The sequence below is a fragment of the Sander vitreus genome, chromosome 17 (assembly GCF_031162955.1).
Source record: "Sander vitreus isolate 19-12246 chromosome 17, sanVit1, whole genome shotgun sequence".
Taxonomy (NCBI): Eukaryota; Metazoa; Chordata; class Actinopteri; order Perciformes; family Percidae; genus Sander; species Sander vitreus.
In genome coordinates this window covers 28847612-28863602 of record NC_135871.1, presented here as the reverse complement: position 1 = coordinate 28863602, position 15991 = coordinate 28847612, and the positions used below count along the sequence as shown (strand labels likewise).

The following is a 15991-nucleotide window of genomic DNA, read 5'->3' as shown; positions in this document are numbered from 1 at the left end:
CATGGGTCTCTGTAGACAGCCCAGGCTCCACAAATGCCAACAAAAACAAACCGCGCCAACCTGAACCACCAAACATAACAAACAGTGTTCCAGACAATAACAGACGAGGAGGAGTTGGTTGAGTCATGAACAGGCATTGTGGAAGTAGCCTACTGGCTGATGCTGCTGCGGTGATGGCTCAACCAGCTCCTTCTTGTCAGTTATTGGCTGGAACACTGTTTGTTATGTTTGGTGGTGCAGGTTGGTGCAGTTTGTTTTTGTTGGCGTTTGTGGAGCCTGGGCTGTCTACAGAGACCACGTTTGTTTACAGTGTGTTCAGGGGACAGGAAGCTAGCGGATAGTGAGGAGATGTTTGCTGTATGTGATGAAAAATCACTTTAGAGCACCTTTAATGTTCACTGAAATAAACCAGAGGTTGCCTGAAAAGGTTAAAAATAAATGCACAGAACACAGAAGCATGGTTTGCAAAATGACTAGGCCTAGATGTGATGTTGTATGCATGATGGGATAAAACATGTTGGTATGGTCCTTTAAGGCACCACTTTGATGTAGGCTGTATGACTGATTAATATTCAAATCGTTCATACTTTCATGTGACCCATGCCTTTATGCAAGAACAAAACATTGAATTGAAAAAGCCATCATTGCTGTCACTGGTGTTACTGCTTAGAAAAACATGTTTTTTTGTTGGATTGGATTAAAAGTTGGACTGAAATAATGCATATTTGTAAAGCCATCATGGCAAGATAAAGCCCTGCTGCCTCACTCCAGCCATTCAAAACTCTACAGCTCACTTCAACACGCTCTCTTGTCTTGTTCTGGAGTGTCTCTCACTCACTGCCTGTTGTGGAGTAAAATCAAACACTTGTTTTCCCTCTCCCCGCTTCGCTCTTTAAGGACAAGTTCTAACAAGGCGGATGCTACACATGACATCACTGTTCAGAAAAGAGCAGTAATTCCTGACAGATTTATGACTGCCATACACTAGAAGACTTTGAAAAGACTAAAGTCTGACACCATCTCACATCAAAGTTAAAGTGCCCACATTATGCTCATTTTCAGGTTCATAATGTTATTTTGATGTTGTACCAGAATAGGTTCACGTGGTTTAATTTTCAAAAAACACCATATTTTTGTTGTACTGCACATTGCTGCAGCTCCTCTTTTCACCCTGTGTGTTGAGCTGTCTGTTTTAGCTACAGAGTGAGGCATCTCACTTCTGTTCCATCTTTGTTGGGAGTCGCACATGCACAGTAAGTACTGCTAACTAGTCAGTTGCAGAGTATGAGGGCGTGCCCTGACAGTAGCTAGGTAAGGACTACTAGCCAGTCAGAAGCAGAGTATGAGGGCGTGCCCTGACAGTACCTAGGTAAGGACTACTAGCCAGTCAGAAGCAGAGTATGAGGGCGTGCCCTGACAGTAGCTAGGTAAGGACTACTAGCCAGTCAGAGTATGAGGGCGTGCCCTGACAGTACCTAGGTAAGGACTATTAGCCAGTCAGAAGCAGAGTATGAGGGCGTGCCCTGACAGTACCTAGGTAAGGACTACTAGCCAGTCAGAAGCAGAGTATGAGGGCGTGCCCTGACAGTACCTAGGTAAGGACTACTAGCCAGTCAGAAGCAGAGTATGAGGGCGTGCCCTGACAGTACCTAGGTAAGGACTACTAGCCAGTCAGAAGCAGAGTATGAGGGCGTGCCCTGACAGTACCTAGGTAAGGACTACTAGCCAGTCAGAAGCAGAGTATGAGGGCGTGCCATGCTAGCAGCTAGGTGAGCATTATAACGTGTGTTCCAAAGTGACCACGTTTGTCTCTGAAGTAAAGGCTGGACTACAATAGAGCTGTTTGGAGCAGTTGGTGAACAGTGTTTTCTGTTGGAGATGGTAAGTCCTTTTGGGGGGGACTTTGGGCTTTTTCACTTTGTAAACCTATAACGTGCACAAAACAAGATATGTAACACAATGAAGGAAAGGGAAAAAGCCAAAAAGCATAATATGAGCACTTTAAAGACGTCATAATATGTAAAGACTGGGGATCTTGCAGGGTCACACATTGCAAGACAACAACTAGATCAGTGGTGTGGTCTACGTGATACGCAGGTATACGCAGTATACCCACTAAGAAAGCTCCAGGATTTCCAGATACCCACTTAAAAATGCCCAATGACACGCAACAACATACTTTCCATTATAGTTTTTGAATTGTCATCTGTGTTTTTCTTCTTCACATAGCCTAAATAAAGATAATTGCCTCGTAAATTGGTGAATGAAAGTGTATCCGAATACAGGAAATGAAGTCGTTGATGCTCAAAACTTCCTTGGGGGAGGACACCCAGACCCCCCACTATGATATGGCCCCCCCCCCCCCCCCAAAGGCAGATTCTGGCCAATACATACAGTACAGTATACCCACTACAATACATTAGACTACACCACTGAACTAGATTCATTCAGCTAGCGCTAGCGTTAGCTGGTCTGCGTTTATCTGCCGGTAAAACTCCCGTTGGATGACGCGCTTCAGAAGGGTTGAAAATCGGCAACTTTCCCTCTTTCACGTTTAACGTAGCGCAGCGCCATAGCAACCATAAACAATACCGACTCTAGCTGTTGCTGCTTCCTGTTTGGTGCTGGAGGGAGCACACCCATTGGTTATTGACACATGTTCACATCATTAAACTTCACTACGAAGACTTACAACTCAAGGTGTGGACACACAGAGCTGATAATGGGCCGTTGGACAGTCTGGCGAGGTCAGTGACTCGAGTCTGTTCGGTGTGCTCCGTGCCGTCGTCCATCCGAGGGGCCGTCGGCCTTCATTTTGGCCGATTTGACATAATCGGCGGGGCGGGCACTGCCGGAGTGCTAACCCGGAAACGGGGAGCGGAATGAGCGTGAGTGAGAGTCTCTCTAAATCTGACGAAAATCTTTTAAACTGACCTTTGTTGATCTGAAATTAAGATTCATTACTCATACTATTTTAGTACAATATGAGATCGTATTTTGAACGAGCCGCCATGACAGTCTGGCTTTGAATTTCCGGAGAAGCCAGACCCACATGACGCATTCATCCAATCAGCTGCCGGTTTTTATTTTTGGGGGCGACAATACAGATTAGCGTTATGGAGACGTATTACATCTCGTCACTTTGGTGTGTTCCGAGGCACTTTTTTGACCAACTCGGGGAGACTGATCAGTCCAACTGCCTTTTCTGCCAACGTTTGGCCGTCGGCTCTGTGTGTCCACACCTTTAGGATAATAAGATAGCTTGAAATTGGCTTTTTCTTAAGCCGATTAAAAAAAGAAAAGAAAAAAGATCTGAAGAACAAGTCTGACTAGATACTGGATGCCAGCTCTCAGTACATGAGGGTGTTTTGGGTAGGGTTAGAGTTAGGTGCCTTGAAGTCAACGGTCACAGCTCTGCCTTGAAGTCAACGTTGGGGGCTTAAAACACCATTGAGCTTACATGAGCGTTTTTTTATACGTGATGTCACAGACACATTCCAGTTGGTTACTTTGATACTGATACCATGCCATATAGCCTACTTCTGAATTGTGTGTACCACGGCACAACCAAAGCATGTTCCTGGCTGCTGAATCGCCATCAGGCAGCGAATGGACAAAGCACTGGATTGTCAAAGTGCAGAATGCTTCTTTCATCAATTAGGCAAATCCAAGAACCCCAAACAACAAGACCGAGTTTTCCCCTACTATTATAAGGCTTAGAGGCAGCACCCAAGCCATTTTTGGGCACCACCAAAGCTGAATGAATGTAGAACCAACGTGAGCATCAAAAACATAACTAAAAGACTCTTCTCAGATCTAATGATAAATGTTAGTCCCCAGTGGACTTATTTAGCAAGTTTTTGTCTTAAGCTTTTTGAGTGTTATTTGTTTATTATCTGCTCTGGCTTTTCTAACATTGTCCATACAATGTGAAATTACATTTTCTTTTTTTTTTTTTACTAAAAAAAAAAACTTAAAATGCGTGCACCTATGTCTTCCACAAACCTAGCGAAAAAAAACACTGACAATCTTCAGTTCAAATATAGATTCTGTGAAGTTTCATAACTGGATATCATGCCAGTTTGTCTGTGTTTTATTCTTTCGTTAGTTCAGTAACTGGTGGAAATGGAGCGATTCCAGCAAGTCAACCTCCGGAGCATCTTGCACAATCCATACAATCATTTTCATATCGTATTCTTCGCGCATGCTTGAGTAATGAGCTCAATTTTCTTGAATGTGAATTCACTATTGAATTCACGTGTGTGTGTGTGTGTGTGTGTGTGTGTGTGTGTGTGTGTGTGTGTGTGTGTGTGTGTATTAGGTGTGTCTGTATGTGGGTGTGCTTAGGTTGACTTAACAATGTGACCGGTATCATTTTTCTGCTGAAGGTGATTGCTGACAGGCCGTGTACAGGCTTGCAGGAGAACAGTGACATTTAGATTTTAAGTTTTTGTACTTGTCACAACATGGGTTTAAAGCTTCTGTTCACACGCTCGTGTTCTGCTTCTGAGAATTTCCTACAAATGCCGACTGATCTGCATCATCTGTTTGTCTGCAACTCTTACATTGCCAGGACTTGTGTTTCCCACAGGTTGAGAATTTCCAAATGATGACTATGTGTCATTAACAGATCACTTAGAAAGAAATAACTATGTATATATTTACTCTAATAGGGGTGTGGGGAGACGCTCACCAGACAATTGAGACACGAGACTGGGTTCACGAGAACCAGATGAGATTTTAACACTATTTTAAAGAAAACTTAAATGAGGAAATATAGGAGAATATAGGAGTCTTTTATTCAACTGAAAGTCACAAAATGAAAAATGAGCACTGTGAAAGTTTTGCCACAAACTCAGATGGCTTCTCTCCTGCATAAGTAACCTATTCTGACCTAATAACTTGCTGCACCTAGCCTAGAAATCTAGACGCACCCTAGCGGCAGAAAATGTAATTTGCAGCCAGGGGGTCTAGGCACTCTCCGTTGGCTTGCGAGCTGGAAAAACCAAACTCTGGTCAGGCCAATCACGTCGTGTATAGAGTCGGTGGGCGGGCTTATGGCTGCTGCTGCTGGGAACAGCGGTCTTTGGAAGACTTCAGCTTTTCTTTGAGAAAAGAACAAAGAACGGCACTGAAGTCATTCTTAAAAAAGGAAGATGTGTTCAGAGTTTTGCCGACCGGATACGGCAAAAGTTTAATCCGTTTAAAAAGACGACCGTTTATCCCGCCCCTCGGATTGAGCCCTGCCAATGGTGAGTTCCCAGACCCAACATCTTGATGTGGGTGTGGCTTGTCAGGCTATGCGGCGCCCCTCTCTCCTCCCAAACCCGTCCTTACAGCCTATTAACAGGGCTCCACACTAACTTTTTAAAGTGGTTGCCGGCTTGGCAACCAGGCATCAGCTTTTGGTTGCCGAATTTGACAATACGGTCGCCATGTTTTAAACTGCCTATATTTGGAGCAAGTCATTTTTTATGTAACTATACCACACATTTTAAAAATTAAACAATGAGATAATGGCTTGCAATATAATCTCCCATCCCTCTATATAGGGGTACAACGGGTCACAAAACCGAAATCTGCGTTGCTATTTCGTCCGGTAGATACCAGTGCACCGGTGCCGTATTAACACCGGATTTTAACATGAGGCGGTAACGTGAACAGAAAATTGGTATCTTTTCACGGCAAACGCGCATGTGTGGAAAGCGGTCGCACAACAGCTGAAATGTTGTGTTGCGCACGAACGTAGTGTTGTTTTAGTGTTTACGGACACAACCAAATAAAATATTGACTTCTTTTGAAATAAATGTTCCAGTTTTGTAAGTTTTACATGATTTGTGTTGCACAGATTTATTGATTAATCTAGTTGTGTACTGTTAAATGAATCGCCGACTACTTTGATAAATCGATTAATCGGTTTGGAGTGCTTTTTATGAAAAAAAGTAAACATGTTCTGGTTCCAGCTTCTTAAATGTGAACATGTTCTAGTTTCCTAACTCCTCTGTGACAAAACAGTCATCTTGGGCTTTGGGACATTTGTTTTGACATTTTATAGACCAAACAACTACTCGATGAATCGAGAAAATAATCGACAGGTTAATCGACAATGAAAATAATTGTTAGTTGCAGCCCTAAGTCACCCCCTCTCTGCCCAAGTAAATGACATTTTGTTACTTTACACCGGCCTGACTCCATCCACCATACCGTGGTATTTTCAAAACTCTTTCCTAGAGACAGTACAGTATGTGCGCAGTACTTTGTGAAATGGGATTTGAGGCTTTGGAGAAGACATCACCTTGAAACTGCCCTGCTTGCTCCTGAAGAGGATAAAACCTCATTCCATGACAGGCTTTCCTCACTAGCTTACATTAGCATTACTCACTGGGAAACTACACAAACTGTTTAGTCCCCTCGAGGTGATGTCAAGTGTTTCTTTGTCTGAGATGACATAATGAATGCAGCTTAAGTCCAGACATGTTTAACCTAGAGTGCCCATGGGTGCGCCTTGAACCGTGCTCCTTCAAAAACACAGGGTGCAAAGCTCTGAGGAGACAGATCTAATTATTTATTTCTACCAGTGACTGAAAACGGACTAAATAGAACGCTATCGGATCTTGACTTTAACCCTGTTGTTGTCCTCCCATGTCAAAATAAATGAGCATTTATCGACGTACCACTACCACCGCTATACACTTGTTCGAACTATTTTTAAACTCATTTTTGGATTTTATAGTCAATAAACCTCATGTATCCTTTATGAAATTTAATCTAATTTTAGAGTAAAACATTGCCGTCGAGGGGGGCCAGTAGTTTTCACAGTTACACAGCCTGTACGACACGGAGAAAGCAGCCCAACTGGAACTGCTGCAGAGGGCTGCCAACGCTGTCTCATTAACCGGTGATCACTGGACGTCAGTGAGGAATCAACACTATTTAGGAGTTACTAAACACTATATTGACTCTAGATTCAAATGTGTGACTAGATTCACACATGTTCTGTTGTTTACAGTGAATGAACAAATAAATAAATAATAAACAAATACAAATTTGACTTAAAGTCAACTTCATAAAGTAACTTTCTTTGCATTCATTTGATTCCCAATCAAGATCCACTGGTAAGAACTGCTTTCCATTGTTAATATGTACTTAAAAACAGTTCTGAAATGCAAAATAACAGAATTTTAATCATGTGATAAAACATGCGATTAATCGCGATTAACTATAGAAATTCAGCGATTAATCGCGATTAAGAAAAAAACGTTTGACAGCCCTACTGTATTTTCCCATCTCAGTTATCTTTCAGCTCTGACTTAATGTAGGCCCCTATGGAATCTGTCTCATAGCTTTTTTAAATTCTCAATTTTGCGGTTCCGTCCATGATTCTGTTATCACAGGAACTATAGGGCTCTCCATAAATGGCTGTGACTCCGGGCCCTAGTCAAAAAAAGACTCTTGCCACCGGGCTAAACTCATTTTCTGGGAGAAACCCTGGTAAGTGATGTTAATCCAATACACTTCTTGTCAAATTCAGCGAATCTCTCCTCCCGGTCACCTACTGTAGCCAGTGTTTCCTCTATGTTGATATGTTGACGGCGGCCCGCCACGGTAAAATGTCTGCCGCCACCGGTATCAGAAATAGGGCAGACGCACAACAGGGTTTCCGCTATGTACACCGCGCACCGCCGCTCCTTCAGCTGTTTATGTAAAGTCGTAATTACACGACTCTGCAGAGCCGTGTGCACTACTGAACTCAAGCGAACTGTCATCCGCTCTCTCTCCCCTTTAGGGTGAGCAACTGGAACAGTGACAGGACGTCATCACTCGCGAAGTCATGGCAACCAAATAAACAACAGGGCGAGTACTACTTGTCACTCAATCTTAGGCAAAGTGACAAACAGCGACGAAAGCCGCGACATGAAATCCGCACTCACGCGGGTCCCGTGGAATATGACAGCTACAGTTTATGGGAAAATAGCACTGTGGACAGTTAATTAATTTACTGTTTATCAGACCCCAGATGAGACAAGAAGCTAACGTTAGCGAACGCTGCGGTGACGGTCCCTCTGCCTCTGACTCCCCGCTGCAGGAGAACGCTGTATTCCTCCGACACGCTGTATTAACGTTACCGTTTTAAAACCGTTTTCCAGGTTAGTGGGGGTGCATACCGCTCAAAACCAACATGAAAAACGTAGTAATGTTCACTCAGCGTTTTGTTTTGTTGTTAAACTGTGTGTAAAATGAGCGGTAACGTTAAATCACCGGTTTCAGGTAACGGCACCCTACGGTACCGTCTATTTGCTGGATGGTTTCAAGGTAACGGTCGGTAGCTAACATTAGCATAAGCCCGTAGAGACAGCACGTGAATGTGCTGGCCGGCCAGTAGTTATCTGTCCCTGAATCTGGGGGGGCGGAGCTTCTGAGAGGGGGGGGGGGGGGTTCAAATATCAACAATCTTTGCGCAGCATCGCTTACTGCACCTTTAAACCCACCCACAGCATCCACAAGGAGTTGCTTTCATCTATTTCCAAAATCTTGAGTCAAGAACTTAATCTTCACTATCAAAACATGTGAAACATCACACAGCTCCTACAGCCAATGTACCGTCTGGAAAGATTTCTGCCACGAGGAGCTTTTATTGTCTTCTCTCCATCCTGTCCTCCTCCTGTTCACCATCTTCCTCTCTTTCATCTTATTCTCTCTCTGTCTCTCTCTAATGGACCTGGCGGCCTCATCAATAATACACTCAAACATCCATCTGCTTCAGCAGCTTCAGACAACAATGAACAGCTTCTTCATGCAACTCTGTGTACGTGTGTGTGTGTGTGTGTGTGTGTGTGTGTGTGTGTGTCATGCATGTGGCCTATCTACACCCTCTCACGTCTTTTGTAGCGCCGCAGTAGGTAACAAGAGCTTGTTCATAACTAACTTGCTCATCTAACAAGAGCATACAGGATCTATAAACTGTATGTGTGTGTGTGTGTGTGTGTGTGTGTGTGTGTGTGTGTGTGTGTGTGTGTGTTGAGTGTGGTGAAAGACTTAAAACAACTCGTACTCACAAGTCCCCACGGACCAACGGGACATTTTAGTGTCTCTTGAGCTCATTGTTTTGGTTTCACAGCCCACAACCTTACTACTGTAGAGTAGTAGGTGACCAGCTGCTGAACATATAGCGGAATATTTAGCAGCTGAAGAGATTTAAAGATTTCCCTCTCTTCCTTGGTTCTTTGCGTTTTAGAGGATCAAAAAGCTAGCTGTGGGGAGGATGAATAATGTTGCTCTGCGTCCACTGAATGTGTAAATATAATTGTTTGCTCACAGGTTCACGTCAACAATTGTACATGGTGATAACATGTCAGTGTTTCCAGCCTGCTCCAATGCTCTTATGTGGTCAACGAATGGATTCATGTTGCTTTAAAAGGAGCATGTTTACCTATGGCATTGTTATGAGATGCAAATTTCACATTTTTGATCTATGCATTAAATAAGGTGATTCTAAATCATTACAATTCACATCATAATATTTCTATTAAGCTATTACTACTGCTTATGTCCTAACCTGTTTAAATACACCTCTTTTTGCTTTATTGTCGTCTATTTACCGTTCCCAAAGGGAAAGGCTTATAACAGAAGAACTGCAAGGCCAAAATGCATGTATGGGGCTTCATTTGAAACCTAAATTCTTCTAGTTTCAGAAAATGTGCTTGATTAGCATGTGATTAAAACACAACATACACTACAGCAGTTCAAACATGGTTCAAAATAGCTGTTTTGGTCCCCGTCTAAAAAAAGAATACTTCTTAAAAGAAGAAAATAACTAAAAGATACTTTGTGCCACACTATGCAGAACACAATACCTTTTCAATAGCATGAGCACTACGATTATGAATAATGCTTTGGTGCTTGTGATTTCAGTCAAATGAACGGAATGATTGAATTGCAGAGATTTTTACCAAACGATGTACAGCATGTCCATATTGACAAAAGTTTTGAACTTATTATGTAACGTGTCAGAACTCAAGTAAGTTACATAACGGGGTCGCCGGCAATGTTAACAGGTTAATGAGCCAAACTATCTATGCAATAGCTCATAATAATGACTTGTTTTGACCATTCCTAACAATTTCATCTTTTTCGTGCAAGGAGCTGATACAGAATACACGTTCCTGCTAGTTTACCTTTTGTCAAGTATGTTTTTTACTTAAGGACTTCTTTTTTTTATGCTGTCGGGCTGAAACAATCTTTGAATTAATCAAATAGTTGTTCCACGTTAAAATGAATCCACAATTCTGACAATTGAGTAGTTGTTTATAAAGTTAAAATTCCAAACATTCAGTGGTTAAAGCGTCTATATCCACAACGTTCCACTTCCGGGATTGTTCTTCCACTCTTTTCTGATGTCCGTTTTAGGATGTCCTTCACCTTCCGCTTTCTTTGTGTTGGCATTTTAGAAACTGGTGGATTTCTGAGGACTGTGGTTAACTGCTCCTCAGATCTCTGCAGGGTAAATCCAGACAGCTAGCTAGACTATCTGTCCAATCGTAGTTTTCTGTTGCACGACTAAAACAACCTTTGAACGTACACACGTTCCACCAAAACAAGTTCCTTCCTGAGGCTATTTTGCAGAGGCACCGTGGCTCTGCTCGGCGCATAGCACCGCCCAAGACGATTGTGACTGGTTTAAAGAAATGCCGATAAACCAGAACATGCTTCTCTCCCAGTTCGGAATGCTGTGTTGACTAGCTCGACCTTCCTTCGCAGCGCTGCGGAGGAAGGTCTGGCAAAGCGAGACTAAAGCGAGACTAAAGCTTCTAAGAAGCGAGGCTGGATTGCATGGAACAGCCCTGGGCCCTCAGAACATCAGGAGCCCACACAGCCTCCGGTGTCAATTTAATGAATAGTGAATTTGATTTGAAATATGTGCCGACTCAACTACTATAATAACAAAGATGGGTCCTGCATGATTGGTTTATCTTGTGGCCCTTCCTATATCAACAAAAATGTCGGGGTTTTTTTTGTTTAGTTTGCTTCTCAGATGGTGCATATTCCTAAATAAGCCCCTTTATCAGTTTATTCTGGCCATGCTGAAATGTGATTTAAATGTTGAAATCATCATAAATTGAATATGTTTGGGTTTTGCACCGATGGTCGGACAAAACAAGCTATTTGAAGACAGTCTCTGATCAAGTTTGGTTGGCATTTTCAGTTTTCTTGAATTATAACAAAATAATTAAGCCTAAAAAAATAATGAATGAATGATTTTTTTTTAATGCTTTCAGCACTTTTAAGCTTTTGTATCCTTTTGATGTTTTTTTGACACTTTTTCAAGCTTTAGACACTTTAGGGGCGTTAGATGTTTATTTTCAACGTTTTTGTTTAGGCTTTCGAAGTCTTTATGCTTTTTTTGACAAACTTGTTGATGCTTTTTTTTTCAGGCCTACAACTTCTAAAAAACACTTTTGTGGGTGTCCACACAGCCTTCAGGGTGTCACATCGCTGTCTTACCCAGTTCTCGAAGTGCTTGCCGCCGTTGTGCAGGATGTCCTCGAACTGGATGATGCAGTTGGCCACGAAGTCGTCGTAGCCGATGGGAGCGTCGTGGAAGACGGACAGCTCGATCCTGCGGCCGCCGTGGACCTCCGTGGTGAACTCATCGTTCCACGCGGGGCTGTTGTTCTTCTGCTTGGTGGAGGTCTGACCCACGCGGGAGTCATCCACATTCAGGGCGATGTACGTGTCCAGGAGGAAGGTCTGGGTCTTGGGGCCGACGGCGTGACGCAGGGACAGAGCCGTCGGTTTGAGGTCCAGAGCCTCGCGGATCTTGATCTTCAGCTGCCCGTTGAAGATCACCATGGCAGTGTAACGGTCCCTACGCTTTCTAGCCGACTGGAACTGTGACTTGTTTACAATGTAAGGACCCCACCTTTCTCCTCCACCACTTCACAGAAATGAAGCCTACACCTCGTGCTGTAACGGTTTCAATAACGGCTCCGTTCAACCGGTGGTCCTCCAGGCAGATACTGTAAATCCTTCCAGTTGAATATGACGAAGAAAACGCAAACTGCGACGCCCCTTAAAAAAATGCTTTGGTCCGCATTAGCGTTTTTAACTTGCCTTAAAACGTCTATAGACCATTTCACAGTTGTAATGACATCAACTGACAGGAAGTTAACAAGGGCCAGGCTGTTGCCTAGCAATGGGATTCCATCGGAAAGGTCTATACTTGTCGAATATGCTACAAATATCTCCCCTAAAACATAAACTGCAGCAACAGAGAAAACGACCGTTAGCCGGGGGGAGCTTTCCTCAGAAGTGCATGGAAGAAACATGAACAGCTACAGCAGAGTTAGCAAAAAGAAAACGAGCAAAGGCCCCAGATGTGAATCGCTCTGTCATGCTTTTTTTTTGTTTTTGTTTTTTACCTTCGTGGTGTTAAAAAACTCCGTTAGCTGTAGCAGGACACCATGGAAGCACGAGCCTGTGTTGCATTGCACCGTGTGGTATTATAGGTGGGAGGCTCCAGATGAGTGCTGGCAGCCGCCGGAGCGCAGCGAGCAGACAGCGGCTGGTAACCGCAGCAGAGGCGGAGAGGAGGGGCAGATTCAGGCGGTAGGTAGGGAGGTAGGGAGGTAGGTAAATGCTCCTCGGTGCACGGCCTAGTTTCATCCACTGCTGTTAATCTTAACTTCCCGTGGACATACCTCTGGCTGCCTCCCCCTCCGACACTGCTCTGTCTCCGTCTCTCTCTGATGCAGGAAATGCGAAAAACACGTCAGATTTCCCGGAGCCTGGTGTGACAGACTGGGGAGTGCGACACAAGCCAGACTAGGGAGGTGGTTAAAATCAGTAGGGCTGGGAAGAGGAGAGGGGGGGAACAGATCAGTACGTGTCTGGGTGAATAAATGAGTGGAGAAAGTGGAGAAAAACGCTTTAAGGTGCCCTTGAGCAAGGCTCTGCTTAATCGCCCAGGTGGAGCTGGAAAGAAGCCCATGCAGAGCTGCAGCTCCTATAGTTTTGCACACGAAACTGTGGGAAATGCAGGAACACGTGTGAAGTGCATTTTCTGCAATTAAGTAATCCATTGCATAATAACTTAATAAATGCAATTGAAAACTCCATAAAAGATGGGACCTCATGGGATGCCACATGACCATATTGCAATGTTGGCCTTTGCACTGATATCAAAATGCACTGATATCAAAAATGCATTAATTTTTCTTTCAATCAATTTCTTTAAACAGCTAAAACCCTGTTTAATTATCTAGGCCTAGCACATAGTAGGCTTTAGATATTTTAACAACGTTTTGAAGTTTGTGATCTAAGAGAGCATAAGTTATAGGTATAGCTTACAGCAGGGGCGTAGCCGTAATTTCCGAAGTGAGGGGGACGGATGTTCAGGAGGATGATTCTTTATAAAAAGATCCTCTCCCATTTGTCTCTCCAAATCACAGATTCCAACTAGCTTACATTTCATTTATGATTAAAGGTCCTATGACATGCTGCTTTTGCATGGATGCTTTTATATAGGCCTTAGTGTCCCCTAATACTGTATCTGAAGTCTCTTTTATATAGACCTCAGTGGTCCCCTAATACTGTATCAGAAGTCTCTTTTATATAGACCTCAGTGGTCCCCTAATACTGTATCTGAAGTCTCTTTATATAGGCCTTAGTGGTCCCCTAATACTGTATCTGAAGTCTCTTTTATATAGGCCTTAGTGGTCCCCCTAATACTGTATCTGAAGTCTCTTTTATATAGACCTTAGTGGTCCCCTAATACTGTATCTGAAGTCTCTTTTATATAGACCTTAGTGGTCCCCTAATACTGTATCTGAAGTCTCTTTTATATAGACCTTAGTGGTCCCCTAATACTGTATCTGAAATTCAGCCTTGGTCCAGAATTACAGCCACTAGAGCCCGTCCCACGATTAGCTTTCCTTAGGATGTGCCATTTCTGAGTCTGTAGCTTTAAATGCTATTGAGGAGGAGAGAGGGGGGGGGCAAGGTGGAGAGTGGGGGTGTGGCCTTGACCAACTGCCACTTTGCTTGTTTTCAAGCCATGATGTCTCTCTCTCTCATGGGTGGGCCAAATTTTCTGGGCGGGCAAAGCAGAGAAAGGGGAGGTAACCTTTCCCCTTATGACATCATAAAGGGAAGATTCCAGATTGGCCCATCTGAGCTTTCATTTTCTCAAAGGCAGAGCAGGATACCCAGGGCTCGGTTTACACCTATCACCATTTCTAGCTACGGGGGGGGACCATAGGCAGGCTGGGGGAACTCATATTAATGTTTAAAAACCTCATAAAGTGAAATGTTTATGCCATGGGACCTTTAATGGAAACACCGACATTTCCATAAACTGCTCCATACTGTTTTACTGCTGCATCTTGCCTCAATAGGAGACCTGCTAACATTTAACTAGTCCTCCTTTAAGGGGGTGCAGGGGCATGCTTCCCAGGAGAAAGTTGTGGCGGCAATAGCCCAAATTTGGTGGCCTCTGGCACATTCTAATGCCACTAGTCCACAATATACACTTATCTTGATTATTGCATATTTAAATGAGTTTCCTCCCTATAGTTTAGTATATATTTTTATTATACATTATTTAATTATTGCCTATATCTCTATGAGTCTATCAATTAACTGACGCAACCTGAGTAGTACTTATGGTGCATTCAAATCAACTCATACGGGTTGTTAAGTGTGGGGGACAGAGGGCACCGGCATGTTAAGTGCGGGAGACATGTCCCCCGCGTACCCCGTGTCGGCTACGCCCTTGGCCTACAGCGTCTTCATGTTTAACGTTGTAACCGGTGTATAAGGGAAGATCAGGAGCATATTTGGTCTCTACTACTACTTATCCTAACATAAAATGAAGATACCTTCCCTTTTCGTCTGTGTCGAGAGTAGCACTCTGCAACTAGAAGATTGTGATGCAGGACAAGAATCTTTTATCTCGAAAAAAAAAAAAGTCTGCACGTCCACCTTCTTTAAGCTATGCAACTGTAAAATGAAAGATTCATTGTTTTGAATTCCCTCAAGGGTCAAATCAAAGTCTGCATGCAAGGGGCCAGGCATTGCATGGGACATTGAAGATAGCAGGGGAATTTGATTTTCTGCCAAACAAATGCTTTATGTATATCGACTCATGGACTGCATGAAACTGTTTCTACAGAGACATAAATGACAAAATGGGATTTACTTGTTAAGTCAGGCATATAGTTGAAACAACATTAGATGAAGGGTCCGACATCTGCCCGACAATAACTACTGCTGATGATCAGACTCACGATGTGTACAGGAATGTGTCTTAGTGACGTTAGAGCAGGGACATACTGTACCTGACAGACAGCACAAGGCCAGCAATTCGCACAACGGAACGAGACATTTATCTGCACAGATAGGATTCTGACATTATTGGCATTCATGCACTGTGCAACACAAAGGAAACTGACAATTCAACAGCACGTCATAGAGTAAACATACTCCTGTCTCCTGATTTGGCTTTTAAATCTGACTATAAACATGCATTATTATAAAAAAAAAATGCATCACCAGATTTCTATTTTCCATAAATCTGCTTGACTCCAACATGTTTTTAACACACGAGGCATGATGTCAACATTTAGTTACTGTTTGAGAAAATGTAAGAACTGAAGCTAACAAGTCTCGTCAATCTCCTATCAACAAGTCTAATGCTGACTGTGAATGCAGTTGTAATAATTGTGTGAATGTAAAAAAAAAAAAAATACATTGTGTATTCAGTCAGCTGAGAGGATGAATGTGATGTCACATCCAGTAGTTACTTTACAATTCAGCTTTAAACCTTGAACACTGCTGACCCCTCCTGGTGATTGTTTGCAAAGCCAAGCTCTAGCAGCTGCAAACGTTTGATCAAAAAGGAACAGTTTCAAATTCCAGTGATGTGAAAAACCATAGACAAATTTCAGTTTCCCAGAGTCGCGTGAGAACAGAAGAAGGAATAACTAACAGGAGA

The 15991-nt window shown here is 43.1% G+C and overlaps 1 protein-coding gene across 2 annotated transcripts in view; it reads right to left on the bottom strand.

Annotated features, from left to right (window-relative positions):
* The window catches only part of LOC144532458 (protein kinase C epsilon type-like), a 104904-nt gene extending 92552 nt beyond the window's left edge, over positions 1-12352 (bottom strand). For both annotated transcript variants that reach the window (XM_078273227.1, XM_078273228.1), the window contains exon 1: positions 11503-12352. In XM_078273227.1, the coding sequence (XP_078129353.1) occupies positions 11503-11850 (348 nt within the window). In that variant the 5' untranslated portion in view covers positions 11851-12352. The remainder of the gene's footprint in view (positions 1-11502) is intronic.
* Between the last annotated feature and the right edge of the window lie 3639 nt (positions 12353-15991).